At 41.4% G+C, this 16785-nt stretch overlaps 1 protein-coding gene across 4 annotated transcripts in view; it reads left to right on the top strand.

Annotated features, from left to right (window-relative positions):
- The window catches only part of slit2 (slit homolog 2 (Drosophila)), a 72770-nt gene extending 59049 nt beyond the window's left edge, over positions 1-13721 (top strand). For 3 of the 4 annotated variants that reach the window (XM_058384592.1, XM_058384593.1, XM_058384591.1), the window contains 16 exons: positions 466-534; positions 1349-1420; positions 1769-1840; positions 2018-2089; positions 2233-2396; positions 5363-5487; positions 5588-5685; positions 6026-6165; positions 6876-6969; positions 7299-7436; positions 7585-7819; positions 8055-8170; positions 8294-8448; positions 9054-9354; positions 9465-9661; positions 11161-13721. In XM_058384592.1, the coding sequence (XP_058240575.1) occupies positions 466-534; positions 1349-1420; positions 1769-1840; positions 2018-2089; positions 2233-2396; positions 5363-5487; positions 5588-5685; positions 6026-6165; positions 6876-6969; positions 7299-7436; positions 7585-7819; positions 8055-8170; positions 8294-8448; positions 9054-9354; positions 9465-9661; positions 11161-11405 (2293 nt within the window). In that variant the 3' untranslated portion in view covers positions 11406-13721. Of the gene's footprint in view, positions 1-465; positions 535-1348; positions 1421-1768; positions 1841-2017; positions 2090-2232; positions 2397-5362; positions 5488-5587; positions 5686-6025; positions 6166-6875; positions 6970-7298; positions 7437-7584; positions 7820-8054; positions 8171-8293; positions 8449-9053; positions 9355-9464; positions 9662-10557; positions 10590-11160 lie in introns of all 4 variants that reach the window. The other variant, XM_058384594.1, reaches the window with a different exon arrangement.
- Positions 13722-16785: the final 3064 nt, after the last annotated feature.

Here is a 16785-nt window from a genome sequence, read left to right as displayed (position 1 = left end):
TCCTATATACACACTAAACAAGATGTTCTTTTACACACACACACACACACACACACACATTAAACATCCTATATACACACTAAACAAGATGTTCTTTTACACACACACACACACACACATTAAACATCCTATATACACACTAAACAAGATGTTCTTTTACACACCCACACACACACACACACATTAAACATCCTATATACACAATAAACAAGATGTTCTTTTACACACACACACACACATTAAACATCCTATATACACACTAAACAAGATGTTCTTTTACACACACACACACACACATTAAACATCCTATATACACAATAAACAAGATGTTCTTCCCCCCCCCACACACACACACACATTATATACAGTAAACAAGATGTTACCCACACAATTTATGTACACACAAAATAATGTACTCAATTTTCAAACAAATTACCTGTGTGTGTGTGTTTCTGTTTCTGATAGCTATCTGGATGGAAACCAGTTCACACAGGTTCCTCTGGAGCTCTCCAACTACAAACACCTCACACTGATGTAAGTCCCGCCTTCTGAACAACCAGCCAATCACAGCCCACCCCCGGCTCCTGTTTTTAACTAACCACTGCCTCTCAGCTGTGTGTGTGTGTGTGTCTAAGTGTATAAATATCCACCTGATCTCAGATTTTAGCATCTAATGCCCTAAGGTCATTTTATTTTATCCATTTAGAATTAAAAGCATGATAAATTAGCTTACATCCCTTTTACCCAAGACGAATCCGGCAACCACAGAGGCGTGAACTATTCACAGGTCATTTGCATAAAAAAATTTACATAATCAGGTGCAGAAAATGATTGTGAATATGAGTAGCGTTCCCTGCATAAATATACTGCATATATATTTTATTTTAGCTAGTGCTAACTTTGCTAGGGGATTAGCTAGCCGTTACTTTTGGACTTAAATCGATCTAGATTGCACATATTTTCTAGCTTCGTTTTTTATTCCTTTTTATAAATCTTTGTCTCAGGCTTCATCAGTGTGTGTTATTGAACTCTGTCTGTAAGACTCAGTGAGTTTAAACATCTGTAAAAGACATCTGTATTCACCGAATCACCAAGTACTTGTGTTTAAACTCACTCTTTTCAGCTTCTTAACACTTTCTGCTACTTTATTGCTTGCACATTTGTTCACACTGGAAATGCTGATTGAGCCTGAACCCAACATGGCTCCTTATTTGGCAGGAAGTGCACAGCTTGTGCTCTGTATGTTAATTTAATGCAGGAGTCATATAGGAGAGTTTTTTTTGGTCATGATTTTGGCAGCAACTGACAGCTTTGTGTGTGTGTGTGTGTGTGTTTGCTTTTTTTGCAGTGATTTGAGCAATAACCAGATCAGCACGTTGTCCAACAACAGCTACAGTAACATGTCTGAGCTGCTTACACTGTGAGTGATGATGATGATGATGATGATGATGATATAGTGAACCTGTGTGTGTATGTGTGTGTGAGTTTCTGTCAGCGAGTGTTGTAACTAGTGACGTAACATTTTTATTTTTTATTAAGTGTAAGTAATGTTGGATGATTAAAAACAAGAGCTGCTAATGCTAACTTTGATAGGGGATTAGCTAGCCTGAATTATTGCTAGGGGATTAGCTAGTGCTAACTTTGCTAGGGGATTAGCTAACCCACATTATTACTAGGTGAGGTATCTTGCCTAACATAAACACAAGTAACAAATATTTAAAATGGTCTGTTTTGCTTGTGTGTGTGTGTTCTTCTAAACTCTATACAGAATCCTAAGCTACAACAGACTGCGGTGTATTCCAGCTAAAGCCTTTGAGGGCCTTCGATCTTTGCGATTGCTGTAAGTGATTTGTGTGTGTGTGTGTGTGAGAGAGTGTGTGTGTGTGTGTTACCTGTACAGGTGAACAGTTTGGATGGTGTGTGTGTGTGTTTGTGTGTGTGTGTGTTAGAGAGTTATTGCATAAAATCCATGTTGGAGCTCTGTGGCTCTGTGTCTCACTTGTCTCTCTCTTTGCAGGTCTTTACATGGTAATGACATTGCTGTAATTCCTGAAGGAGCATTTAAAGATCTCTCCTCTCTTTCTCATCTGTGAGTGATCACACACACACACACACACACACACACAGTAGCTATTAATAAGCCTTCAGATAGTCAAAAGTATAATAAACAAAGCTGATCACATAAGGATTTATTGCTCTGTGTGTGTGTGTGTGTGTGTGTGTGTGTGTCAGTGCTCTCGGGGCGAACCCTCTCCATTGTGACTGTAACATGCAGTGGCTCTCTGACTGGGTGAAGAGTGGATATAAAGAGCCGGGTATCGCTCGGTGCGCTGGGCCTAAAGACATGATGGACAAACTGCTGCTCACCACACCATCCAAACTGTTCACCTGTACAGGTAACACACACACACACACACACACACACCATCCAAACTGTTCACCTGTACAGATAACACACACACACACACCATCCAAACTGTTCACCTGTACAGGTAACACACACACACACACACACCATACAAACTGTTCACCTGTACAGGTAACACACACACACACACACCATCCAAACTGTTCACCTGTACAGGTAACACACACACACACACCATACAAACTGTTCACCTGTACAGGTAACACACACACACACACACCATCCAAACTGTTCACCTGTACAGGTAACACACACACACACACACCATCCAAACTGTTCACCTGTACAGGTAACACACACACACACACACCATCCAAACTGTTCACCTGTACAGGTAACACACACACACACACACCATCCAAACTGTTCACCTGTACAGGTAACACACACACACACACCATACAAACTGTTCACCTGTACAGGTAACACACACACACACACACACCATCCAAACTGTTCACCTGTACAGGTAACACACACACACACACCATCCAAACTGTTCACCTGTACAGGTAACACACACACACACACCATCCAAACTGTTCACCTGTACAGGTAACACACACACACCATACAAACTGTTCACCTGTACAGGTAACACACACACACACACACACACCATCCAAACTGTTCACCTGTACAGGTAACACACACACACACACCATACAAACTGTTCACCTGTACAGGTAACACACACACACACACACACACCATCCGAACTGTTCACCTGTACAGGTCACACATACACACACACCATCCAAACTGTTCACCTGTACAGGTAACACACACACACACACACCATCCAAACTGTTCACCTGTACAGGTAACACACACACACACACACCATCCAAACTGTTCACCTGTACAGGTAACACACACACACACCCACACACACACACCATCCAAACTGTTCACCTGTACAGGTAACACACACACACACACCATCTAAACTGTTCACCTGTATAGGTAACACACACACACACACACTATCTAAACTGTTCACCTGTACAGGTAACACACACACACACACTATCTAAACTGTTCACCTGTATAGGTAACACACACACACACACACTATCTAAACTGTTCACCTGTACAGGTAACACACACACACACACACACCATCTAAACTGTTCACCTGTATAGGTAACACACACACACACTATCTAAACTGTTCACCTGTATAGGTAACACACACACACACACTATCTAAACTGTTCACCTGTATAGGTAACACACACACACTATCTAAACTGTTCACCTGTATAGGTAACACACACACACTATCTAAACTGTTCACCTGTATAGGTAACACACACACACACACACTATCTAAACTGTTCACCTGTATAGGTAACACACACACACACACACACACACACTGTCTAAACTGTTCACCTGTATAGGTAACACACACACACACACACACACACTATCTAAACTGTTCACCTGTATAGGTAACACACACACACTATCTAAACTGTTCACCTGTATAGGTAACACACACACACACACACACTATCTAAACTGTTCACCTGTATAGGTAACACACACACACACACACACACACTATCTAAACTGTTCACCTGTATAGGTAACACACACACACACACACACACTATCTAAACTGTTCACCTGTATAGGTAACACACACACACACACACACACTATCTAAACTGTTCACCTGTATAGGTAACACACACACACACACACACACTATCTAAACTGTTCACCTGTATAGGTAACACACACACACACACACACTATCTAAACTGTTCACCTGTATAGGTAACACACACACACTGTCTAAACTGTTCACCTGTATAGGTAACACACACACACACACACACTATCTAAACTGTTCACCTGTATAGGTAACACACACACACACACCATCTAAACTGTTCACCTGTATAGGTAACACACACACACACACACACTATCTAAACTGTTCACCTGTATAGGTAACACACACACACACACACACTATCTAAACTGTTCACCTGTACAGGTAACACACACACACACACACACCATCTAAACTGTTCACCTGTATAGGTAACACACACACACACACACTATCTAAACTGTTCACCTGTATAGGTAACACACACACACACACACACTATCTAAACTGTTCACCTGTATAGGTAACACACACACACACTATCTAAACTGTTCACCTGTATAGGTAACACACACACACACTATCTAAACTGTTCACCTGTATAGGTAACACACACACACACACACTATCTAAACTGTTCACCTGTATAGGTAACACACACACACACACACACTATCTAAACTGTTCACCTGTATAGGTAACACACACACACACACACTGTCTAAACTGTTCACCTGTATAGGTAACACACACACACACACTGTCTAAACTGTTCACCTGTATAGGTAACACACACACACACACACACACACACACACTGTCTAAACTGTTCACCTGTATAGGTAACACACACAAGTTCACTTGAAACACTCACACGTTCACTTTGTCCTGTGTTAAATGGAGTATTCACACTAATCAGAATATTCATGAGATGCAAATTTGTCCCTTGTTAATATTCATTATAACACGACCTAATTGGTGCATTTGTAGAGGTCCTGGGGCTATGTGGTTTACCTGTGCCAGGTAAGGCAGCTAGTCAGAGCCCCTCGTACTTCTCTCACTTCATCTACCCTGCCCTCCTTTACCTGACGTGACCTGACTTGACCTTTGACCTGTTTTGTGATGATCCGGTTGTTGCCCTGCCCTTGTGTGTGTGTGTGTGTGTGTGTGAGTGTGAGTGATTGAGTGATATGCACCTATTTAATATGTACTGTATAGTGTATATATCTATATTCTATTCAACCTCTTCAGTGAAGTGTTTAACTCTGTTCTCTTTCTCTCTGTCACACACACACACACACACACAGGTCCAGTAGACATCAACATCCAGGCAAAGTGTGATCCATGTTTGTCCAGTCCGTGCAAAAATAATGGCACCTGCACCAACCATCCTATTGACTTCTATAGATGTACCTGCCCATATGGATATAAGGTACACACACACACACATATGCACACACACATATTAATTAATATTTTAAATTGTGAGCTACACTCTGTGTGTGTGTGTGTGTGTGTGTGTGTGTGTGCAGGGTCAGGACTGTGAGGCTCCTATCCATGCCTGCATCAGTAACCCGTGTCAAAATGGCGGAACGTGCAACCTAAAAGACGGAGCTGAGAACACACACTGGTAACACACACCATCACATCATTATCATCTGTGTGTGTGTGTGTGTGAGTGTCAGGGAGAAATAATGATTCTGCTTAATGGAGAGAGATGATCTGATCATTCTTAAAATTTTTTAATGACTTACACGCTCACACCCACCTAATTAACCAATTAAGACTCTCTCTTACACACTCACACACTTAATTAACTCATTTAGATTCTTATAAGCCCTTAATTATCCAATTATGGCTCACACACACACTTAATGAACCAGTCGAGATTCTCTGTGGATTCTCACCGCTGTAGTGCTTGTATGTGTGTGTCTGTTTGTGTGTGTGTGTGTGTGTGTGTGCGCACTCAGGTGTGTGTGTCCCGAGGGCTTCGAAGGAGATTCATGTGAGAAAAACATCGATGACTGCGAAGACAACGACTGTGAAAATAACTCCACATGTGTGGACGGAATTAACACTTACACCTGTCTCTGCTCATCTGAGTACACAGGTAACACACACACACACGCACGCACACACACACACACACACACACTGGGCCTCATTTGTCATTTTCATTCCAGACCATTTTCTTTTCACCTCACCTAACACACGTCTGAATCACCTATTTGGAGGTCAAAATAACCTTCACCTCTGAGAAAGACTTTATTTTTCACTTGTCCATGTATGCATTGCCTTTTATGGAGTTATGTGGGTGTGGCCAAAAGTTTGATCATTTACATATAATTAATATTCATCAACAGTATATGCACAGGACATTGTGTTTAACTGGATAGGTTTGTTTGCCCATGTTTATCTGGCTAATGCTAACTCATTAACATGCTAACACTCTAACTGCTTTTGCTGACTGGTCCAACCCTCTCTCTCTCTCTCTCTCTCTCTTTCCCCCTCTCTCTCCCTCCATCTCTGTCTGCGTGACTCTCATGGTGTCTTGTTTCTCTCTTTGCTAGCCGCTAGTAACAATGAAGTGGAAAAAGGTCAGTCGCTTTATTCATCTCTGCATTCTTTCTGTCTTTCATTCTTTAGCATCTCATTACTCGCTCTGCTTGCTTGTTAATGAAACACCATACACACACACACACACACTTTATCAAAACCTTTTAACGTCACTGTCCAAAGACAAACATTAATGAAACTTTGCCCTCTCTCTCTCTCTCTCTCTGTGTGTGTGTGTGTGTATGTGTATGTGTGTGTGTATAGGGGAGCTGTGTGAAGATAAGCTGGATTTGTGTTCTCCGGAGCTGAGTCGGTGTCAACACGACTCCAAATGCGTCCTGACTGCCCATGGTTTCAAGTGGGTTTATCACACACACACACACACACTCAGAGTATTTTTGATTGCTACAAAATCAAGGATTCAGATTGCTATCTAAATCAAGGAGGTGTACATTAAAAAAGTGGGTGTGTTCAATCTAGTGGGCGTGTCCAGTTAAGAGGTTGTTTTTGTGAATAGATGGTATCTAGTTATCTATGAGCCAATACACATTCCTTTTCAGTAAAGTAACTGGTAAAGGCGGGTTAGACGGTCAAATACACCAAGGAGGACACGCCCACGTGACTAAGACACACCCACTTTTGTTTCATACGCACTCTTTTCTCAAATGGCTTGCTCTGATTGGCTAGGTGTGAGTGCACTCCAGGTTACTCGGGAGAGCAGTGTGAGCTGGACATCGATGATTGTGCAGATAACAAGTGCAAAAACGGAGCGCAGTGCTTCGACGCTGTCAACGGATACACGTGTGTGTGTCCTGAGGGCTACAGGTGAGCACACACACACACACACATACACACATACACAGACATATACACAGGCACACACACATACATGAATTACAGGTACACACATCAGTTATATGCTTAACATGCACAATATTGTTACTTCACATAGTGTGTGTGTGTGTGTGTGTAGTGGATTGTTCTGCGAGTTCTCTCCCCCCATGGTGCTGCCCCGGACAAGTCCGTGTGACGATCACGAGTGTGAGAACAGTGCGGAGTGTGTGGTCAAGGGGGCAGAACCGGTGTGTGTGTGTCTCCATGGTTACGAGGGCACACGATGTGAGCGACTCATCAGCGTGAACTTCGTCAGCCGAGACGCGTTCATCCAGATTCCCTCTGACACACAATACACTAACATCACACTCCAGGTACACACACACACACACACTCATATACTCACACACACATATACACTGGTGAGCATCATGGGAAACAGAGTCTCTCACACACATACACACACTCATATACTCACACACACATACATACACACACATATACACTGGCTCATATACACAGAGCAAAGGTACCATACACCATAAACAGTACTGTACAGTACAGTACTGACTGGATGGCTGCTTATACCTGGTGTGTGTGTGTGTGTAGATCGCGACAGACGAGGACAGTGGAGTGTTACTGTATAAAGGCAGCGGTGAACAAATGGCTGTCGAGCTCTACAGAGGACGAGTGAGAGTCAGCTACGACACGGGGACCATTTACAGGTACACACACACACACACATTTAAATACTGACAAAGACTGAAATTTCTGATGATTTGTTATACCAATATATGTTAGACACACAGACAGTTATTGATTGATTGTGTGTGTGTGTGTGTGTGTAGTGCGGAGACGGTGAGTGATGGAGGTTTCCACGTGCTGCAGCTCACAGTGACGGACCTGTCTGTCTCTCTGTCTATTGATGGAGGGAAACCTAAATCTATCTCTACTGCACGGAGAACGAGTGTAGGATCTGGAGCGTCAACGCTCTACCTGGGAGGTGTGTAAGAAACACACACACACACACACACACACACATAAACAAACATTCAATCTGTATGCACACACCTTCATCTTCTCTCTCTCTCTCTCTCTCTCTCTTACACTTATCTTTCTTTCACACTTCTCTAACTCTTCTCTCTCTCTCTCCCTCTCTCTCTCTCTCTCCCTCTCTCCCTGTCTCTCTCTCTCTGACTCTCTCTGACTCTCTCTTTCCCCTCTCTGTCTCTCTCTCTCTCTGTCTCTCTCTCTCTCTCTCTCGCTCTCTCCCTGTCTCTCTCTCTCTGACTCTCTCTTTTCCTCTCTTCTCTCTCTCTCTCTCTCTCTCTCTCTCCCTGTCTCTCCCTCTCTCTCTCTGACTCTCTCTTTTCCTCTCTTCTCTCTCTCTCTCTCTTCTCTCTCTCTCTCTCTCTCTCTCTCTCTCTCTCCCTGTCTCTCCCTCTCTCTCTCTGACTCTCTCTTTTCCTCTCTTCTCTCTCTCTCTCTCTCTCTCTCTCTCTCTCTCTCCCTGTCTCTCCCTCTCTCTCTTCTCTCTCTCTCTCTCTCTCTCTCTCTCTCTCTCTCTCTCTCTCGCTCTCTCCCTGTCTCTCTCTCTCTCTCTCTCAGGCGTCCCTGTGCAGTCGTCCATCTCTCCGTTCAGTAACGGCTCCAGTTTTCACGGTTGTCTCCGTCATGTCTACATTAACGAGCAGCTGCAGGATTTGTTGCGTTTCCAGCGGGAGGGTGTGATCCCTGGGTGCCGCTCGTGCCAGCCGAGTGTGTGTGTGCATGGCCAGTGCCACGTTAACTCACGTGATGCACGTGACGCGTATACCGACACTCACTCATCATTCAGCTGCGAGTGTGAAGCAGGCTGGACCGGACCATTGTGTGACCAGCCACTCAACGACCCCTGTCTGGGCAACAAGTGAGCTGTTTAAAAACACACAACTTTATTTACATGACCTTCATCTGGTCTCTAACCTCAAACCTCCCCCTCTCCCTCTCTCTCTCTCTCTCTCTCTCTCTCTCTCTCAGGTGTGTGCGTGGCACTTGTGTGCCCATTAACTCGTACTCGTACAGGTGTGTGTGTGCGCCAGGCTTCGTGGGCGTTCTGTGTGACGAGCGCAGCGTCAGTGTGTGTGAGTGTAAACACGGACACTGCCGCCTCTCCGGCCTCGGCACAGCGTACTGCGAGTGTAACGCTGGATACACCGGGCCGCTGTGTGACAAAGGTAACATCAACACACCTGAGTGTGTATACGCATGGGTTTGTGTGTTTAATCTGCTTTTATGTTGTGTGTTGCTGCTTTAAAAGCTCTAACCCTGCTCAGCTTTAATAATATTATCAGCTATGTGCCGATATTCAATAACACGATATATTGTGATATTTATGTGACTTTTATCACGTTGGCAGATTTTTCATCAGTAAGTGGCAGGTGATGTGTTTATTATAATATACAGGTTTGCTAACAAGAGGAAATGGTAGAGCTGGATAAAAATAATCATAATAATAATAATATTTCATAGTATTTTATTTATAGCCCACAAAAATGTATGTACATTTTTTATACTTATTTGCAAAAGGAAATACATTTCTTTTTTTTTTTACTTTTTTTTTTTAATAAAAAGAATTTGTTTTAATAAAAAAAATCTTTAAAAAAATTTTAATTAATAAAATTATTTTATATTTATTTGTAAAAGGAAATAAATTTCCTTTATTATTTATTTTCTTTTTTTTTACATTTTAATAGAATTTTTAAAAATAAAATTATAAAAAAAATATATAAAGCACAAAACAATAATAAATAAATCTATTCGTTGCAAACAGTTTATAATGATAATAAATAAATAAATAAATAAATAAATAAATAATTAAAAAAATTTATTAAAAAAGTAAAATAAATAAATATATTGAAATTTCTGAAAAGTGTGTGGTGTCATAATTGATCACGATTATATCAGTATTATTTTGTGATAACGTCCGGTCCTAAATGAGCCGTTTATTAATTCCTTTCCTATTAAAAGCTGATGTGAATGTTTAATATCGGTACATGCATGCTTATCATTAATCTGGGCTTTTAATAATAATAATGCTTTAATTCTTTTTAACCTCTCTGCACGCTTAAAGCTGCTACTGACAGCGCTGCGGACCGCACAGAGGTGAGCGTGGTGTGTGTGTGTGTGTGTGTGTGTGTGTATGTGATTTCTTCCCTTCGAGCTCGGTGTACACACTGGACACGTGTTGATAATTGTTTATATGCAGCTCTCTGAGATGTTCTCCAAGGGCTGGTTCATCTAAAAAGCAGCTGAGATTTGATCTTCAGTAAAATTCAGTGTAAGGTTCTCCAACAGAGGGAAAAACACACGTCTAAAACACACTGAAATCCAACAGACTCGTTTTAGATCAGACTCACAGACACAACATCATTCATTACTTTATACTGATATAAAACGTCCCACATGTCATATGGAATGGAAATCTAATGAACTGGTTTTAAATCCGTATTTGAGTCCAGTATCAGGACATGTCCAGTGTTCTATACACCTCCTGTTATAACACTCTTTTACCCCTCTCTTCTTCTTTCACTCTGCTTTTCTGTCTCATCTCAACATCTGTATTAATTTGATGAGAAATATTCAACTGCAAATCCTAACACACTGTTCATATATTGTCTCTCTCTCTCTCTCTCTCTCTCTCTCTCTCCCTCCCTCTCTCTGACTCTGGGGACAGAGATGGAGTGTAGGGGTCACAGGCTCCGGGGTTATGTTCAGCGGCAGCAGGGCTACGCTGCGTGTCAGACCACGGAGAAAATCTCACGCTTAGAATGCGCAGGGCACTGCGGGGGCGGGGACTCGTGTTGCTCCGCCCTCCGCACCAAAACCAGGAAGTACACGTTCCAGTGCACAGACGGCTCCTCGTTCATCCAGGAGGTGGAGAAAGTGGTCAAATGTGGCTGTACGAAGTGTCCATCCTAAAACAGAGTGAGAGAGAGAGAAAGAGAGAGGCCCCGCCCCTTCCTCTTCACACTTCCTGTCCTCATCTTCCCTCCACTTCGTCTCCTCTCCTCTCCTCTCCTCTCCTCCCTGTTTTTATATAAATGTTCACATATTTTCCGTTTCGGACTGATGATCGCTTCCCTCAGACGAGAAGATGGATTATTGTAAGATACAGAACAAAAAAAAAACTATTTTTTATTATCAAGGACAAAAAAAGTATAGATTTTAGATTATTTTGTTGGTTTTCATTTGCAGTCCTGAAAGAACTGTGATTTTATTTGTTTGTTTACCTTTTTCATTTTATTTTTTTATTTTTTATTTTATTTTAAATTTTACTCAACAACACCTCAGTGAAGAGCGGAGAGCAGTCTGCTTTTCCGTACGGGTTTTTGGACTAACTCACTTTTTTCGACATGGGGGAAAATTAATACCGTCAACACACACACACACTCACACACACACTCACACACACACACAAACACGCCTGTTTTTGCCACATGATCGGTGTCCATGGACCAACAAAAGTGTAGCTACTTCAGTCTAAATAAATCTCAGTGCTCAGAATAGCAGATTGTAGTCACACAAGAGAAAATGAGCTAAACTCTCCGCCGCTATGAACAGAGCACAATGCTAACGTTCATGCTAACTGCAGCGGCTATCTAATGTTAAGAAGAGTTTGCTAGCAGGCTAATTCTCATCAAGTCATTCTGTTGTGTGATTGAGACCAGGTCCTCTAGCTGATTATTTTTGTTGACCCAAAGACACCTGTCAGTCAGAAACATTACACACACACACACACACCCTGTGTAAACCCTGTGTATTTATTGTCTGAACCACTCTTTCACAGTACTTCCCTGTTTTTATCCACAGAGTTACAGCCAATATAAACTTATATTAATTTATATTTGTCCTGTTAACAGCGTAGCTTAAACACACACACACACACACACATATTAGCGTGCTGTAACGTAGAACAACTAACGGTGGTTGACTCGACCAACGAGACGTAAGTCATGTTTATATATAAAACCTTTAGTGGTGTTTCAAACCTTCAAAATGTGAAGTGTATATTTTTGTCCTTAAACTTTGTTACAGTGTCAGAGATGGACTTTCCTGTTAGCCGAGAACCGTGTAGCCCCCCCACCCCACCCCCCATTCTCGTGTATTCGACCTAAAACACGCGATATGTAGTGACCGAGTAACGCTAGCTCCACTAGGAGGCGCTCTATGTGCCTCTTAAGATGTTTCTCCTTATAAATCTCGATTTAACTAGAACGTAAAAGCTGTGAGTATTTTTATCTAAATGATACGTTAACCCCGCCCACTCTTCCTCTTCCTGTTAACACGTTGCTGCTAAACTGGTATCGTAGACTTTGTGTCACGATTAGACGTGTGCCGATATTACAGAGTTGTCATCGCGTCACGGTAATCGCATGTCAGGCTGCGTATCTCGAGGTTCAGGGTAAGTAACATTGAAATATTTTTTAAAATCTTCTAGAATTATCGAATCGGTGCGACCCGTCCGAATAACGGCATCCAAAAATAAACAAATTGATCATTTTACAATTCAGCAAACGCAGCGGCAGCGCCATCACTTCATACTAGAAGTTATATAGCGTGCTAGCAAACTTTGGAATAGTTTACCTCAGGAAAACGTGATCGAACACGTCACTAAAATGATGGATTTGACAAACAAATTGAAAATTCTACGGTTAAACTAAAAGAGCTCAAACAGGATTAGTTTCTGTAGTGATTATAGATTCTACTGGCTCAGATAGCTAGTTCAATACTTAAATAACTAACAGCTACAAACAGTTACCTCGTATCCAAAAGGGAATTCACGAATATAACCAGTTGGTAATCCAATTAACTAGTAGTTAGTTAATAAAGCTTGCTAGCTATATAGATCTAGCTTGCTAGTTGCAATGCTGCCTGGATTGCACATGAATTCTATGTTCTTCAAACAGACGTTATAATTGAAAGAGTATAGAAAACCTCAGCTGCTGGACTGATAGCGTACGGTTCATACGTCTGTCACACTTTTATCCGAGTGAGGAAAACTCAAAAAGAGAAGAGTCCACGATAATATCCTGTTTGACTATCCAGACATTATCCTGTTATAGATTATCGGCACATGTCTAATCGTGACGATGATGATGATGTTGAAGATGAAGATGATGATGGTTATTCAGGTGGTAATGATGATATGATGGTGTGTATTGTAGAGGACAGTGCTTGTACACGGATGAGCACATTATCTTACTGATCTTTAAATAAAAATGTTCCTTCCTTGTATGGTTTCTTTCTTGTAATTCTCTTCTGGAGCAACACACAGAATTAACCTCACTTTAATGACTGGTCACGTGATCATTATTATGTACAAGAAGTATGACGTAATTTTAATAATGATAATATTTTAACCTGTATTTTAACTTTTATCTACTGTGTGCTGTGTAATTATAATAGAATCATGAGTCAGAATGGCGTTGCTGCCCCCGTGTGGACAAATATGGTTATTACATCTGTTGTAGTGTTAACGGAACTTTAAACATAATTATTTAAACATAAATAAAAACTTTATCTTCTATATTATGATGAGTGTGAGGTGATATTAATCACTACATTGCCTGTAAGAGTAGAAAAATGAACTCATTTTAATAATTCCTGTTGAAATGAAGTAGTATTTTGGTGGTTTGGTCACGTGATTTAACACTGAATTAAACCCACAGTTATAAAGACTTTGATCATATATATATATATGAAGCTGAAAACATTTTAAGTCGTTTTATTAACATTTAAGATCATTTAGAGACGTTTATTTTCTTCAGGGTTGTAGATTACAGGTGTTGTGATGTAACAGCGCCATCTTGTGGTCCACTGCGGAACGTCCATTAAACTGGCTTTACACTGTAGTGCTTAAAAAGCAAATTGAGCTTTAAATGTGCATTAAGGGAATTTTTATTTATTTATTTATTTATTTATTTATTTATTTATTTTTATATATGTAGCAATAAAACTTTAGCTTTAGCAATAGCTTTTGTTTCAGGAACGTCATCATCTTTGTCCGTTATGTTGCTCAGCAACCAAAAGCTACACTACAATGGCATGAGACGTTATTGTGGCGAATATTATAAATAATTTATTTTATTGTTTTATATATATATATATATATATATATATATATATATATATATATATATATATATATATAAATAACAAACTCTAATAACACAAACACTGCTCTGAATGTTTTTATTTTAAATTTGATCTACTGAAGTTTTCTTCGTGAACGAATCGGTGTTTTTGAACGAATCTTTTAAGTGAACGAATCGTTACGTGACTCGCTATTCGTTTAAGTCAAAGAATCATTAAATGACTGATGGCTATTTGTTGTAAAAAAAAATAGTGTACTATAAATTTACCAAACTTTGTGTATTGAACATACCAGTTATGATAAATCATAATACCCAGACTTGTCTCCTGAAAAGCGTTATTAAATGAATTCACGGTACGGAACGAATCAGTGAATGAATCATTTCTGTGAAAGGAATCAAATGATTCGAGTCGCTCGGATGAATCGAAACGACCGACTCTGTACCGATCGAGACTTGGCGTTGGGTCTGAACACGAGCGGTACCGATTCAGAACGAACCGGAACATGTGGCTCAGTTCGAACTGAAGGTCGGATATGAGTCTTTATTGATTCAACAAGAGTAGAAAGCGAAGAGGAGCGCAGTGTGGGGTTTGTTTTGTTGTTGTTGTTTTTGTTTATTGCATGATCTGCTATACAAGATCATATGTGAATAAGTCTGATGAACTTCTCTTAATCGACTCTACATACATTTTATTAGTGTAAAAACTCGAAAACGTTTTTAAATAAATGCATTGAGTGAATGAAACAATGATTAAAACAAACAAACAAACAAACAAAGACTGGCGCGATGTAATGATGGAATTTACGCGTGAATCTTTTTGGTGAAATGAATCAAATGATCCGAGTGAATCGAAATGACTCCCTCTGTCACTTGTGGAGGTGGGCGGGGCCCAATTGCGGTTAGCACGCGCTGCTTATATCCGCGCTAGCTGTAGAAACATAAATAAAGTGGATATCAGAGGAAAATTGACTTCCGTTCCAGGGAAAACTTTAAACATAGGTACATTTATCAGTTTATCAGACGTTCACCTGTCCTGACAGGTAAGTTTGGTTTCTTCTAGCTTTCCCTCGCCTTGTAGAGCACCTTATGTAACACAGTGTTCTGTTTAAGCCAGTGGTGTTTTACTTCTCAGAGACAGCAGACTGAGAGACAACACACTGAGAGTCAGCAGACTGAGAGACAGCAGACTGAGAGACAACACACTGAGAGTCAGCAGACTGAGAGACAGCAGACTGAGAGACAGCACACTGAGAGACAGCACACTGTGAGACAGCACACTGTGAGACAGCAGACTGAGAGACAGCACACTGAGAGACAGCAGACTGAGAGACAGCAGACTGAGAGACAGCAGACTGAGAGTCAGCACACTGAGAGACAGCAGACTGAGAGTCAGCAGACTGAGAGTCATCACACTGAGAGTAAGCACACTGAGAGTCAGCACACTGTGAGTCAGCACACTGTGAGTCAGCACACTGAGAGTCAGCACACTGTGAGACAGCAGACTGAGAGACAGCAGACTGAGAGACAGCACACTGAGAGTCAGCACACTGAGAGTCAGCACACTGTGAGACAGCACACTGAGAGACAGCAGACTGAGAGTCAGCACACTGAGAGTCAGCAGACTGAGAGTCAGCAGACTGAGAGACAGCAGACTGAGAGTCAGCACACTGAGAGTCAGCACACTGTGAGACAGCAGACTGAGAGTCATCACACTGAGAGTCAGCACACTGAGAGTCATCACACTGAGAGTCATCACACTGTGAGACAGCACACTGTGAGACAGCACACTGAGAGTCATCACACTGAGAGTCATCACACTGTGAGACAGCACACTGTGAGACAGCACACTGAGAGTCATCACACTGAGAGTCAGCACACTGAGAGTCATCACACTGAGAGTCATCACACTGTGAGTCATCACACTGTGAGTCATCACACTGAGAGTCATCACACTGTGAGTCAGCACACAGAGTCAGCACACTGTGAGTCATCACACTGAGAGTCAGCACACTGTGAGACAGCACACTGTGAGTCAGCAGACTGTGAGACAGCAGACTGTGAGTCATCACACTGAGAGTCATCACACTGTGAGTCAGCAGACTGTGAGACAGCACACTGTGAGTCAGCAGACTGTGAGACAGCAGACTGTGAGTCATCACACTGAGAGTCAGCACACTGAGAGTCATCACACTGTGAGTCATCAC

The sequence above is a fragment of the Hemibagrus wyckioides genome, linkage group LG29, assembly GCF_019097595.1.
Source record: "Hemibagrus wyckioides isolate EC202008001 linkage group LG29, SWU_Hwy_1.0, whole genome shotgun sequence".
NCBI classification, from domain to species: domain Eukaryota; kingdom Metazoa; phylum Chordata; class Actinopteri; order Siluriformes; family Bagridae; genus Hemibagrus; species Hemibagrus wyckioides.
This window is presented reverse-complemented; position numbering and strand designations above follow the sequence as displayed.